Source organism: Coloeus monedula (genome assembly GCF_965178545.1).
Source record: "Coloeus monedula genome assembly, chromosome: 36".
Taxonomy (NCBI): Eukaryota; Metazoa; Chordata; class Aves; order Passeriformes; family Corvidae; genus Coloeus; species Coloeus monedula.
The window spans coordinates 1,657,698-1,670,434 of record NC_138816.1 but is presented as its reverse complement, the minus strand read 5'-3'; the positions used below and the strand labels follow the sequence as shown (position 1 = coordinate 1,670,434).

Below are 12,737 nucleotides of genomic sequence, written 5' to 3'. Positions count from 1 at the left end.
CCTGAGGGCCCCCCCCAACCCACCCTAAGACCACCCTAAATCCCCCCAAATCCCCCAAATCTGTCCCAAACCTCCCCCTAAACCCCCAAAATCTCCCCCCAAATCATCCTAAACCCTCCAAGACCACCCTAAATCCGCCCCAAATCCGCCAAAATCCCCCAAATTCCCCCCAAACCCCCCCCAAATCCCCCTGAGCCCCCCCTAAACACCTCAGGACCACCCAAAACCCCCCAAAATACCCCAAATCCCCCCAAAAGCCCCCCAAATCCCCCCCAAACCCCCCAGGACCACCCAAACCCCCCCGAAATCCCCCAAAATCCCCCCCTAAATCCCCCAGGACCACCCAAAAACCCCCAAAATCCCCCCCCCCAAATCACCCTAAACCCTCCCAGGACCACCCTAAACCCCCCAAAATCCCCCAAATTCCCCCCAAAATCCCCCTGAACCCCCCCTAAACGCCTCAGGACCACCCTAACCCCCCCCCCCAAAATCCCCTGAGCTCCCCCTAAATCCCTCAGGACCACCCAAAACCCCCCAAAATCCCCCAAATCCCCCCCAAAATCCCCCCCAAACCCCCAAACACCCCCCTAAACCCCCCAAAATTCCCCAAAATCCCCCTGAAGGCCCCCCCCAACCCACCCTAAGACCACCCAAAATCCCCCCAAATCCCCCAAATCTGTCCCAAACCTCCCCCTAAACCCCCAAAATCTCCCCCCAAATCATCCTAAACCCTCCAAGACCACCCTAAATCCGCCCAAAATCCGCCAAAATCCCCCAAATTCCCCCCAAACCCCCCAAAATCCCCCTGAGCCCCCCCCAAACGCCTCAGGACCACCCAAACTCCCCCCAAAATCCCCCCCAAATCCCCCCGAAATCCCCCCCAAACCCCCCAGGACCACCCAAAAACCCCCAAAATCCCCCAAATTCCCCCCAAAATCCCCCTGAACCCCCCCTAAACGCCTCAGGACCACCCTAACCCCCCCCCCAAAATCCCCTGAGCTCCCCCTAAATCCCTCAGGACCACCCAAAACCCCCCAAAATCCCCCAAATCGCCCCCAAAATCCCCCCCAAACCCCCAAACACCCCCCTAAACCCCCCAAAATTCCCCAAAATCCCCCTGAGGGCCCCCCCCAACCCACCCTAAGACCACCCTAAATCCCCCCAAATCCCCCAAATCTGTCCCAAACCTCCCCCTAAACCCCCAAAATCTCCCCCCAAATCATCCTAAACCTTCCAAGACCACCCTAAATCCGCCCAAAATCCGCCAAAATCCCCCAAATTCCCCCCAAACCCCCCAAAATCCCCCTGAGCCCCCCCCCTAAACACCTCAGGACCACCCAAAACCCCCCAAAATACCCCAAATCCCCCCAAAAGCCCCCCAAATCCCCCCCAAACCCCCCAGGACCACCCAAACCCCCCCAAAATCCCCCCTAAATCCCCCAGGACCACCCAAAAACCCCCAAAATCCCCCCCCCAAATCACCCTAAACCCTCCCAGGACCACCCTAAACCCCCCAAAATCCCCCAAATTCCCCCCAAAATCCCCCTGAACCCCCCCTAAACGCCTCAGGACCACCCTAAACCCCCCCCAAAATCCCCTGAGCTCCCCCTAAATCCCTCAGGACCACCCAAAACCCCCCAAAATCCCCCAAATCCCCCCCAAAATCCCCCCCAAACCCCCAAACACCCCCCTAAACCCCCCAAAATTCCCCAAAATCCCCCTGAGGGCCCCCCCCAACCCACCCTAAGACCACCCTAAATCCCCCCAAATCCCCCAAATCTGTCCCAAACCTCCCCCTAAACCCCCAAAATCTCCCCCAAATCCCTCCCTAAATCCCCCAGGACCACCCGAAAGCCCCCCCAAATCCCCCAAAATCTCCCCCAAATTCCCCCTAAACTCCCCAGCACCACCCTAAACCCCCCAAAATCCCCCCCAAAATCCCCCAGGACCACCCAAAAACCCCCAAAATCTCCCCCTAAATCATCCTAAACCCTCCAAGACCACCCTAAATCCGCCCCAAATCCGCCAAAATCCCCCAAATTCCCCCCAAACCCCCCCCAAATCCCCCTGAGCCCCCCCTAAACACCTCAGGACCACCCAAAACCCCCCAAAATACCCCAAATCCCCCCAAAAGCCCCCCAAATCCCCCCCAAACCCCCCAGGACCACCCAAACCCCCCCGAAATCCCCCAAAATCCCCCCCTAAATCCCCCAGGACCACCCAAACCCCCCCGAAATCCCCCAAAATCCCCCCCTAAATCCCCCAGGACCACCCAAAAACCCCCAAAATCCCCCCCCCAAATCACCCTAAACCCTCCCAGGACCACCCTAAACCCCCCAAAATCCCCCAAATTCCCCCCAAAATCCCCCTGAACCCCCCCTAAACGCCTCAGGACCACCCTAAACCCCCCCCCAAAATCCCCTGAGCTCCCCCTAAATCCCTCAGGACCACCCAAAACCCCCCAAAATCCCCCAAATCGCCCCCAAAATCCCCCAAACTCACCGGGGAAGAGCCGGGGGGGCTCCTGGAGCCAGGGGGGGTCGGGGGGGCTGGCGCTGCCCCCCCCATCGAAGGCACAATCGAACTGGGGGGGGAGGGGAGGGCTTAGGGACCGCCCCCAAATGGGCGTGGCCACCAAAAGCCACGCCCTAAAGTGGGCGTGGTGTGAGGGGAAAGGGGGCGGGGCTTACCATGGGGTCGGGGTCCAGGGAGGGGAAGAGGTGGGCGGGGTCCAGGCGGTCGTCAAGGCAACCGAAGAGGGCGGCATCTGCATAAAAAGGGGCGTGGGGGTCACACTCAAGCCACGCCCACTGCGAGCCGCACCCAGCTAAGCCACGCCCTACCCGCATCAACGATGCAAACCGCGCCTCAAACCACGCCCCCTCCTCGCGCCACGCCCCTTTAAAGCCACACCCACCCACGCGGGCCACGCCTCCCGGAAGTGATGGAGCAGCGAGGCCACGCCCTCTTTTAAAGAACCCGCCCCCTTCTCTACCCCCCCCCGGGGGCGCTCCCGGAGCGCTCCCGTTCCCCTCCCACCCCGCCGGGCCCCTCTCCCGGGCCAGGCCTGACCCCAATCCTCGGCGCCCAGCAGGTTATCGGCTCGGAACCGGCCCGGGTCCAGCTGCACCAGCAGCTCCGGCGCCAGCGCCGCCGCCGCCATCTTCCCCCCCTTCACACCGCCTTAGCTCCGCCCCCTTCTGGCAGCCAGCCAATCAGCGCTCTCTCCCTCTTCCCGCGCCGGCCAATAGCAGCGCGGCGCTTTCCCGCCCGCCCCCTGGCGCCTGCGCAGTGCGGCACTTCCGGGTCTCCTCCTTCCTCCTCCTCCTCCTCCCCCCCCCCCCGCTGCTCTCAGCGTTTTAAAGGGGCAGCGGCGGCTCCGTGGGAGCCGCTCCCGGCTCGGATCGACCCCGCCGCGGTTCCGGTGCCGGAGCACCGGGAGCGCCCCCCCCCCGAAGGCGGTAGGAGACGCCGGGACCCCCGCGGGAAACGGGGGGAGGGGGGGGGTTGTGGGGGTGGGGGAGGGGAGCAGCGTCTCCATGGGAACAGCGCTCCGGCGGAAGTGACGTCACGGACGGGGGGGGGGAAGTGGCCGGTGGGGATTTCCCCGTGGGGGAGGAGGGAGAATGGGGGAGGGGGGGAGGGGAAGCCTCAGTAAAGCCACGCCCCCTCAGGATCAGGCCACGCCCCTCAGGCTAAGGCCACGCCTCCTCAGGATCAGGCCACGCCCCTCAGGGTAAGGTCACGCCCCTCAGGATCAGACCGCACCCCCTCAGGGTCAGGCCACGCCCCCTCAGAGTAAGGCCACGCCCCTCAGGGTCAGGCCACGCCCCCTCGTGGTCAGGCCACGCCCCCTCAGGGTAAGGCCACGCCCCTTTTTCATAGGAGGATCTCGATTGGGTGAGGGAGAGATGGAGGGAGCCGCGTCGGCCAATGGGGAAGCGGCTCCTGGAACAGCCAATGAGGGAACGGACACCGCAGAAGTTCCGGCCAATCAGCAGCGAGATGAGGAACGGGGAGCAGCCAATGGGAACGCAGAGCTGGAGGGCTCAGCCAATCAGGGGAAGGGGCGAGGCAGGCCAGCCAATCAGGAGGCAGAACTGCAGGAGGTGACCAATAAGAATGAAGGCTCACAGCCAGCCAATGAGGATAGAGGACAGAAAGCCCCAACCAATCAGGACACAGCACACAAAGCTCCAGCGGATATGGCCGTAGCAACACCAGCAACCAATCAGGACTCAGCACCACCAGCGCCAACCAATCAGGACTCAGCACCCAGAGCCGCAGCCAATGAGGACGCGGCGCCACCAGCGCCAACCAATCAGGACTCAGCACCCAGAGCCGCAGCCAATGAGGACAGCACCCTCCAATCACCGCCCCCTCAGGATCCCACCAATGAGCTCGCGCCTCTGCCGGCGGCAGCCAATGGGGCGCGCGACCCCTGGGATTGGTCGCAGGAGGAGGCGTGGCTTAGGGCGCCGGAAGGGGCGGAGCCTGAGGCCTGGGGGGCGGAGCCTGAGGCCTGGGGGGTGGAGCCGGGCGAGGAGGAGGAGGAGGAGGAGGAGGATGAAGATGAGGATGAGGAGTCCGAGGCAGATGAAGGCCCCGAGCGCTGGCGGCCGAGCCCGGACGGGACCTGGGCCAAGCTCATCGTCCGGCCCGGCCGTGGCCTGGCGCATCCGGGGCCGGGCTCGCGCTGCCGCGTCCTCCTGAGCGTCCCCTCCGGGGGCTGCCCCGCGTGGGGCGCCGCGAGCCCCGTCTCGGGCATCGGCCGCTGGGCGAGCGTCCGGCTGGGCACGGCCGAGGGCCGCTGGGCCTGCGTGCTGGACGCGGCGCTGGAGACCATGGCCAGCGGCGAGCGAGCGCGGCTACGTCCGGCGGGGGCGGCCCAAGGCACGCTCGCCGTCCGCCTGGGCCGCTTCACCCCCGCGCCGCCCTTCTGGGCCGCGCCCGCGGCCGCGCGTTGGCGCTCGGTGACGGCCGGCCACGCTCGGGCCGCGGAGCTGCTGGCCCGAGGGCTGGTCAGCGCGGCCGGCCGGGCTTACGCCGGGGCGCTGCGGGCGGCCGTGGTGGCCGGAGGACCACCGCCGTTATCGGCCGAGGTCAGCGGGGTCAAGGCCGAGCTCCACGCCGGGCTGGCGCTGGTGCAGCTGCGCCTGGGGCTGCCCGCGGCCGCGGCCGCCAACGCCGGCAAGGCCCTGGCGCTACGGCCGGCGCACCTGGAGGCGCGGTACCGGCGCGCCGTGGCCGAGGCCGCCATGATGGACCTGGAGGCCGCCATGGCCGATCTGGTGGCCGTGCTCAGGGCCCAGCCCGGCCACGCCGGCGCCCGGCGGGAGCTGCGCCGGGTCCGCGGTGCCGCCCGGGACAGGGACGCTCGCCTGGCCCGGCGCCTCGGCCGCCTCTTCGCGTGAGGGGGGCACTGGGGGGCGGGGTTAATGAGCGGGGGAGGGGCAGGCGGTTCGTTAAGAAGGGGTTTGGTGGTAATTAGAGGTTCGTTAGCGGGGTTGGTTCGGTGTGAGGGGGGCGTTAATGAGGGCGGTGTGGTTGGGGGAGGTCGTTAAGGAGGTCGTTAATGAGGGGCTGGGAGCGTTTGGGGGAGGGCGTTGTTGATGGTAATTAGGGGGGTGTTAATGAGGAGGTGTTTGTGTTTAATGAGGGGGCGTGGCCTCGCGGTAAGCCCCGCCTTGTTAATAAAGAACGTCGTTAACGGGAAACGGTTCATTAGGGCGGGGGGTGGGGGCGGCGTTGCCATGGAGATCCCTAAGCCCCACCCCTCCCCTCATTAGCATAACGAGGGCCCCTCCCCCCCATATCAATATAGAGATTTATTGATCCGCTCGAGGGGGAGGGGCGCAGCAAAGGGGGCGGGGCTTGGCATGCAAATGAGGCGCAGCCGCAAAGCATCCTGGGAGAGCCGGAAAGGGGGGGGGGGTTGGGGGGGGGGGGGGGGGGTGTTCAGGCGTTGCCATGGCGATCCCGGCGGCGTTTCTATGGCAACGCCGAGCGCCGCTGGGTACCACGGGGTGGGGCGGGGGGAGGAGGAGGAGGAGCGTTGCCACGGCGACGGGGGCAGTATTATGGGATGCCGGGAGTCGCCACGGCAACGCTTCCCGGTGCGGGCTTTCGGGCCCCGTTGCCGTGGCAACGCCGACGCTCCCTCGGTCCCCACGTCCCGGGCGCCGTCGCCGGTACCCTTATTATGGGATGCCAGCCATCACCCTAGCAACAACCAGATTTCGGCCCCGTCGCCACGGCAACGATGCTGCAAACCCCCCCCCTCCCCTCCCCTCCCCCCCCCACCTTATCACCACGGCAACGCCGCCGCTCCTCCGCTCCCTCATCCCCGCCGCTTATTCTGGGATGCCCCACGTTGCTGTGGCGACAACCAGCACCCCCTCCCCCCCCCCCCCCCCCCTTCCTTTATCCCCCCTGAACCCCTCTTGGGGGTCCCTGGGGTGCTGCCGTGGGTGGGTGGGGGGGGTCCCTCAGGGGTCCCTCAGGGGTCCCAGTCGTTGTCCTGGTGCTGGGCGGCGATGATGATGACCACGGTGAGGATGGTGCAGAGCACGATGGCGGCGATGCCCACGGCCAGGCTGATGAAGGAGAAGTTCCGCGCCTCCCTCGAGGCGATCTCGGCCGACACGATGTCCCCTCGGGCCACGGCCGTGCGCACCTGGCCGACGGGGGGGGGGGGGTGGGCAACAGGGGGAGGGGTCAGCAGGAGCCACCCCCCAACCCCAAGCCCGGAACCATCCCCCACCCCCACACCCCGTTTGTGGCCACCAAAGTCCTCCCCCGCCCGCCGGACCTGCACGGCCTTGACGATGGCCACGACGCCGGTGGGCCAGAAGCAGCACAGGGTGGTCAGCACGGCGATGGGCAGGTAGTCGTGGGGGGGCGACCCCCGGTGCCCCTCGGAGACCCCCCCCAAGCCCAGCGGGGGGCCCAGGGTTGGCCCTAAAGGGGCTCCCGTTGCCCCTCCCCCACCGACGGGGCCGGGTAAGGGGCCGGGGCCGGGGGGGGCGGCACCGAAAGCCTGGGGGGAGGGGGGGGGGAGAAGGAGGGGGTTAGAGGGGGATATGGCTCCTCCTCAAAATGAGGTCAGCTGACCCCAAAATGACCCCCCCTGCCCCCAAAATGACCCCCCCAAATCCTGAAATGACCCCCGAAACCCCCCAATGACCCCAACTCCAAAATGACCCCCCGTGACCCCAAAATGACCCCCCAAATCCTGAAATGACCCCCGAAACCCCCAAATGACCCCAACTCCAAAATGACCCCGCCGACCCCCAAATGACCCCCCCAAATCCTGAAATGACCCCCCCTGACCCCCAAATGACCCCAACTCCAAAATGACCCCCCCGACCCCAAAATGACCCCCCCAAATCCTGAAATGACCCCCGAAACCCCCAAATGACCCCGACTCCAAAATGACCCCCCGTGACCCCAAAATGACCCCCCCAAATCCTGAAATGACCCCCGAAACCCCAAAATGACCCCCCCAAATCCTGAAATGACCCCCGAAACCCCCAAATGACCCCGACTCCAAAATGACCCCCCCGAACCCAAAATGCCCCTCCCCCACCCCAATTCGCCCCTCCCCCTTAGCCCCACCCCCACGCCCCCAATTCGCCCCTCCCCCACCCCACCCCACCTCGCCCCTCCCCCCTTAGCCCCACCCCCACCCCCTCAATTCGCCCCTCCCCCCATTCACCCCTCCCCCAACCCCCCCAATTCGCCCCTCCCCCAATTCGCCCCTCCCCCCCACCCCCCCAATTAGCCCCTCCCCCATTCACCCCTCCCCCAACCCCACCCCCCCAATTCGCCCCTCCCCCAATTCGCCCCTCCCCCCATTCACCCCTCCCCCAACCCCACCCCCCCAATTCGCCCCTCCCCCAATTCGCCCCTCCCCCCATTCACCCCTCCCCCAACCCCACCCCCCAATTCGCCCCTCCCCCCAATTCGCCCCTCCCCCCACCCCCCAATTCGCCCCTCCCCCAACCCAACCCCCCAATTCCTCCCACCCCCCCATTCACCCCAACCCCATCCCCCCAATTCGCCCCTCCCCTTCAATTCGCCCCTCCCCCACCCCCACCCCCCCATTCACCCCTCCAACCCCACCCCCCCAATTCGCCCCTCCCCCAATTTGCCCCTCCCCCAACCCCACCCCCCCAACTCGCCCCTCCCCCCAATTCACCCCTCCCCCAACCCCACCCCCCCAATTCGCCCCTCCCCCCAATTCACCCCTCCCCCAACCCCACCCCCCCAACTCGCCCCTCCCCCCAATTCACCCCTCCCCCAACCCCACCCCCCCAACTCGCCCCTCCCCCCTCAGCCCCGCCCCTCCCCCCTCAGCCCCGCCCACTCACGTGCCCCACGGGGTACACGGGCACGTAGGCGGTGCAGGGCTGCAGCTGCAGCGCGAACGGGGGGGGAGGGGCGGCCGCGTAGGGGCCGGGGGGCTGCGCACCCCCTCCCCCACCCCCGTAAGGCTGGGGGGGGGCGTGGTGGGGGGGGGGCCGGGGCAGCGTGGCCGCGTGCGGGAGCGCCCCTCCCCCTCCTGCCGCCCCTCCCGAAGCCCCCGGGAGCCCCCGGGGCAGCGTGGCCGCCCCCGCCCCCCCGGCCCCGAACGCCCCCAGCCCCCCCCGGGGTAACGTGGCGGAGGCGGCGGCGCTCGGGAAGCCCCCCCGGGGTAACGTGGAAGCCCCCGCCAGACCCCCCCCACCCCCTAAAAGGGGGCCTGGGGGGGCTGGGGGGCCGTAAGGGGGGGGGGAGGCGTGGGGAGCCCCGTCCGGCCCTCCTGGGGGGGGGGGGAGGGGAGAGAGAAAAAGGGGAGGGGGGGGGGGGTCAGGTTCGTGACCCTCCCCCCCCCTCCCAAAATCCCATCGCGGCCCCCCCCTCCCCACTCCAAAATCCCAAATCCATCCCCGTTTCTGGGTCACCCCCCCCCGAGCTATTTTTAGCATCACGGGGGGAGGGGTTCACACGCACCCCCCCCCTCCCCCATCATCCGGACCCCCCCCCAGAGAGCGGCATCGCCCCCCACCCCCCTGAATTTGGGGGACCCCCCCCAATCCTCGCCGCCCCCCCTCCCCCCCCCCCACTCCGTACCGGGTTTTTCGGCCGCCATGGCCGGGCCGAACCGGGACCGGGACTCCCAAATCCCGGCCTGGATCCGCTGGACCGGGGCCGGGTCGACCCCCTCCCCCCCCCCCCAAAAAACCCGGTCCGGATCCACCAAATCCCGGCCGGGATCCGCTGGATCGGGTCAGGCTCGAGCGCCAAAACCCGGCCTGGATTCCGTGGATCGGCGCCGGAACGACCCCTGAATCCCGGCCTGGATCCCACAAATTCGGGACTGGAGCCCACCCCAAAATCCCGGCCTGGATCCCCCAAATTCGGGACTGGAGCCCACCCCAAATCCTGGCCTGGATCCCACAAATTCGGGACTGGAGCCCACCCCAAATCCTGGCCTGGATCCCACAAATTCGGGACTGGAGCCCACCCCAAATCCCGGCCTGGATCCCACAAATTCAGGACTGGAGCCCACGCCCAAATCCTGGCCTGGATCCCACAAATTCGGGACTGGAGCCCACCCCAAATCCTGGCCTGGATCCCACAAATTCAGGACTGGAGCCCACGCCCAAATCCTGGCCTGGATCCCACAAATTCGGGACTGGAGCCCACCCCCAAATCCTGGCCTGGATCCCCCAAATTCGGGACTGGAGCTCACCCCCAAATCCTGGCCTGGATCCCACAAATTCGGGACTGGAGCCCACCCCCAAATCCCGGCCTGGATCCCCCAAATTCAGGACTGGAGCCCACGCCAAATCCTGGCCTGGATCCACCAGATTGGAACTGGAGCCCGCCCCAAATTCTGGCCTGGATCCCACAAATTCGGGGCTGGAGCCCACCCCCAAATCCCGGCCTGGATCCACCGGATTGGAACTGGAGCCCACCCCAAATCCCGGCCTGGATCCACCGGATTGGAACTGGACTGACCCCCAAATCCTGGCCTGGATCCACCGGATTGGGACTGGACCGACCCCTGAATCCCGGCCTGGATCCCACAAATTCAGGACTGGAGCCCACCCCAAATCCCGGCCTGGATCCCACAAATTCGGGACTGGAGCCCGCCCCCAAATCCTGGCCTGGATCCCACAAATTCGGGACTGGAGCCCACCCCAAATCCTGGCCTGGATCCACTGGATTGGGACTGGACTGACCCCTGAATCCCGGCCTGGATCCCACAAATTCGGGACTGGAGCCCACCCCAAATCCCGGCCTGGATCCCACAAATTTGGGACTGGAGCCCGCCCCAAAATCCCAGCCTGGATCCCACAAATTCTCACCGGGAATCGACCCCAAATCCTGCCCCGAATCCCCCAAATTCCAACCCCAAATCCTCGCCCAGACCCGCCAAATTCTGGCCCCCAAATCCCGGCCTGGATCCCACAAATTCCGAACTGGATCTGACCACAAATCCCGGAATGGATCCTCTGGAACGGGGCTGAACTGACCCCCAAACTCCGGAAGGGGTCCCCCAAATTGTGACCTCAAATCCCGACCCCAAATCGCGACCTGGACCCCCCAAATTCCGAGCCCAAATCCCGACCCCAAAACCCGACCAGGACCCCCCAAATTTCAACCCCAAATCCCGCTTGGAACCCCCAAATTCTGGCCCCAAATCCCGACCCCAAATCGTGACCGGGATCCCCCAAACTCCAACCCCAAATCCTTGCCTGGACCCCCCAAATTCCGAGCCCAAATCCCGACCGGGACTCCCCAAATCCCGACCCCAAATCCCGGCCCCAAATTGCGACTCGGACCCCCAAAATTTCGACCCCAAATCCCGACTGGAACCCCCAAATTTCAGCCCCAAATCCCGACCCCAAATCGCGACATGGACCCCCCAAATCCCGACCCCAAATCCCGACCGGGACCCCCCAAATTTCGACCCCAAATCCCGACCCCAAATCCCGACCCCAAATCCCGCTTGGAACCCCCAAATTCCGGCCCCAAATTCCGACCTCAAATCGTGACCTGGACCCCCCAAATTTCGACCCCAAATCCCGACCCCAAATCCCGACCCCAAATCCTGACCTCAAATCCTTGCCTGGAACCCCCAAATTCCGACCCCAAATCCCGACCGGGAACCCCCAAATCCCGACCCCAAATCCCGACCCCAAATCCCGACCTCAAATCGCGACCAGGACCCTCCAAATTTCGACCCCAAATCCCAACCGGGACCCCCCAAATTCCGACCCCAAATCCTGACCCCAAAACCCAACCGGGACTCCAAAATTCCAACCCCAAATTGCGACCCGGACCCCCCAAATCCCGACCCCAAATCCCGACCGGGAACCCCCAAATTCCGACCCCAAATCCCGACCGGGACCCCCCAAATCCCGACCATAAATCCCGACCCCAAATTCCGACCTCAAATTGTGACCCAGACCCCCCAAATTTCGACCCCAAATCCCAACTGGGAACCCCCAAATCCCGACCCCAAATCCCGACCCCAAATCCCGACCCCATCCCCCACAACTCGGTGACACCGATCTCCTTTATTTAACATTTCACCGTTCCCAAACCCGACACTTTTCGCCCCAAATTTCGGGGTAGAGGCTGCGGGGTTTTATTTTGGGCTGAGGGGGGATTTTGGGGGATTTGGGGAAATTTGGGGAGGATTTGGGGGGGGATTTGGGGAATTTGGGGGATTTTGGGGGGATTTTTGGGGAGGATTTAGGGGATTTTGGGGGATTTGGGTAATTCTGGGTAATTTTGCGTTGGATTGGGGGGGATTTGGGGGGGATTTTCAGCATTTTGGGGGGATTTTCAGGGATTTGGATAATTTTGGGTTGGATTTTGGGGGATTTTGGGGAATTTTGGGGAGGATTTTGGGGAGGATTTGGGGGGGATTTGGGGAAATTTGGCGGGGATTTTGGGGGGAATTTTGGGGGATTTTCGGAGGGATTTTGGGGAGGATTTGAAGGGGATTTGGGGGGGATTGAGCAGATTTGGGGGGATTTGGGGCAGAATTTGGGGGGAGGATTTGGGGTGCGATTTCAGAGATTTGGGGCCATTCGCGGTGGGATTTTTGGGGGGATTTTTTTGGGGACGGATTTTTTTTGGGGGGAGGGGGCTCAGGGGAGGGCGCGGCCCCGCAGGAGCCCCCCCAGGCGGAATTTTGGGGAGGATTTGGGGTGGGATTTCAGAGATTTGGGGAAATTTGCGGGGTGATTTCGGGCCATTTGGGGCGGGATTTTTTTGGGGGGGATTTCGAGGATTTTTTTGGGGATGGATTTTTTTTTTGGGGAGGGGGCTCAGGGGAGGGCGCGGCCCCGCAGGAGCCCCCCCAGGCGCTCCAGGACCCCGCGCAGCCCCCAATTTGGGGAGGGGGCCCGGGGGTCCTTTGGGGGGGATTTTGGGGGGGGATTTGGGAGATTTGAGGGGGATTTAGGGGATTTTGGGGGAGATTTGGGGAGATTTGGGGGAGATTTCGGGGGATTTTCAGGGATTTTGGGGGGGGATTTTGGGGATCTGGGGAGATTTGGGGGGGATTTTTGGGGGGGGGATTTGGGGAGGATTTAGGGGAGGATCTGGGGGGGATTTGGGGAAATTTGATGGGGGATTTAGGGAGGATTTTGGGGAATTTGACGGGGATTTCGGGGGGGATTTGGGAGGGGATTTTGGGGGAATTTTGGGGGATTTTGGGGAGGATTTGAGGGGGA

The 12,737-nt window shown here is 64.9% G+C and overlaps 3 protein-coding genes across 6 annotated transcripts in view; 1 reads left to right on the top strand and 2 right to left on the bottom strand.

Annotated features, from left to right (window-relative positions):
- Positions 1–3,178, bottom strand: part of ATF6B (activating transcription factor 6 beta) — a 36,966-nt gene extending 33,788 nt beyond the window's left edge. For all 4 annotated transcript variants that reach the window (XM_082300041.1, XM_082300042.1, XM_082300043.1 and 1 more), the window contains exons 1-3: positions 3,073–3,178; positions 2,691–2,767; positions 2,503–2,584 (exon numbers count right to left, since the gene is read on the bottom strand). In XM_082300041.1, the coding sequence (XP_082156167.1) occupies positions 2,503–2,584; positions 2,691–2,767; positions 3,073–3,163 (250 nt within the window). In that variant the 5' untranslated portion in view covers positions 3,164–3,178. The remainder of the gene's footprint in view (positions 1–2,502; positions 2,585–2,690; positions 2,768–3,072) is intronic.
- A 194-nt stretch (positions 3,179–3,372) lies between these two features.
- Positions 3,373–5,700, top strand: FKBPL (FKBP prolyl isomerase like). Its single transcript, XM_082299971.1, has 2 exons — positions 3,373–3,461; positions 3,886–5,700. The coding sequence occupies exon 2, from the start codon at positions 3,912–3,914 to the stop codon at positions 5,412–5,414; it is 1,503 nt and encodes a 500-aa protein (XP_082156097.1). The 5' UTR covers positions 3,373–3,461; positions 3,886–3,911; the 3' UTR covers positions 5,415–5,700.
- A 254-nt stretch (positions 5,701–5,954) lies between these two features.
- On the bottom strand, positions 5,955–9,216 carry PRRT1 (proline rich transmembrane protein 1). The gene is made up of 4 exons (XM_082299972.1): positions 9,115–9,216; positions 8,373–8,803; positions 6,812–7,039; positions 5,955–6,676 (listed from the first exon to the last, which is right to left on the bottom strand). The coding sequence occupies exons 1-4, from the start codon at positions 9,131–9,133 to the stop codon at positions 6,500–6,502; spliced, it is 855 nt and encodes a 284-aa protein (XP_082156098.1). The 5' UTR covers positions 9,134–9,216; the 3' UTR covers positions 5,955–6,499.
- Between the last annotated feature and the right edge of the window lie 3,521 nt (positions 9,217–12,737).

What these genes read in the sequence shown, in the direction of transcription:
- FKBPL (XM_082299971.1), top strand. Translation starts at nt 3,912, where the DNA reads ATGGAGGGAGCCGCGTCGGCCAATGGGGAAGCGGCTCCTGGAACAGCC.
- PRRT1 (XM_082299972.1), bottom strand. An exon ending in CCGTGTACCCCGTGGGGCAC is followed by an intron (nt 7,040 to 8,372) that starts GTGAGTGGGCGG and finishes CCCTCCCCCCAG; the next exon opens with GCTTTCGGTGCCGCCCCCCC. An exon ending in CCATCGTCAAGGCCGTGCAG is followed by an intron (nt 6,677 to 6,811) that starts GTCCGGCGGGCG and finishes CCCGTCGGCCAG; the next exon opens with GTGCGCACGGCCGTGGCCCG.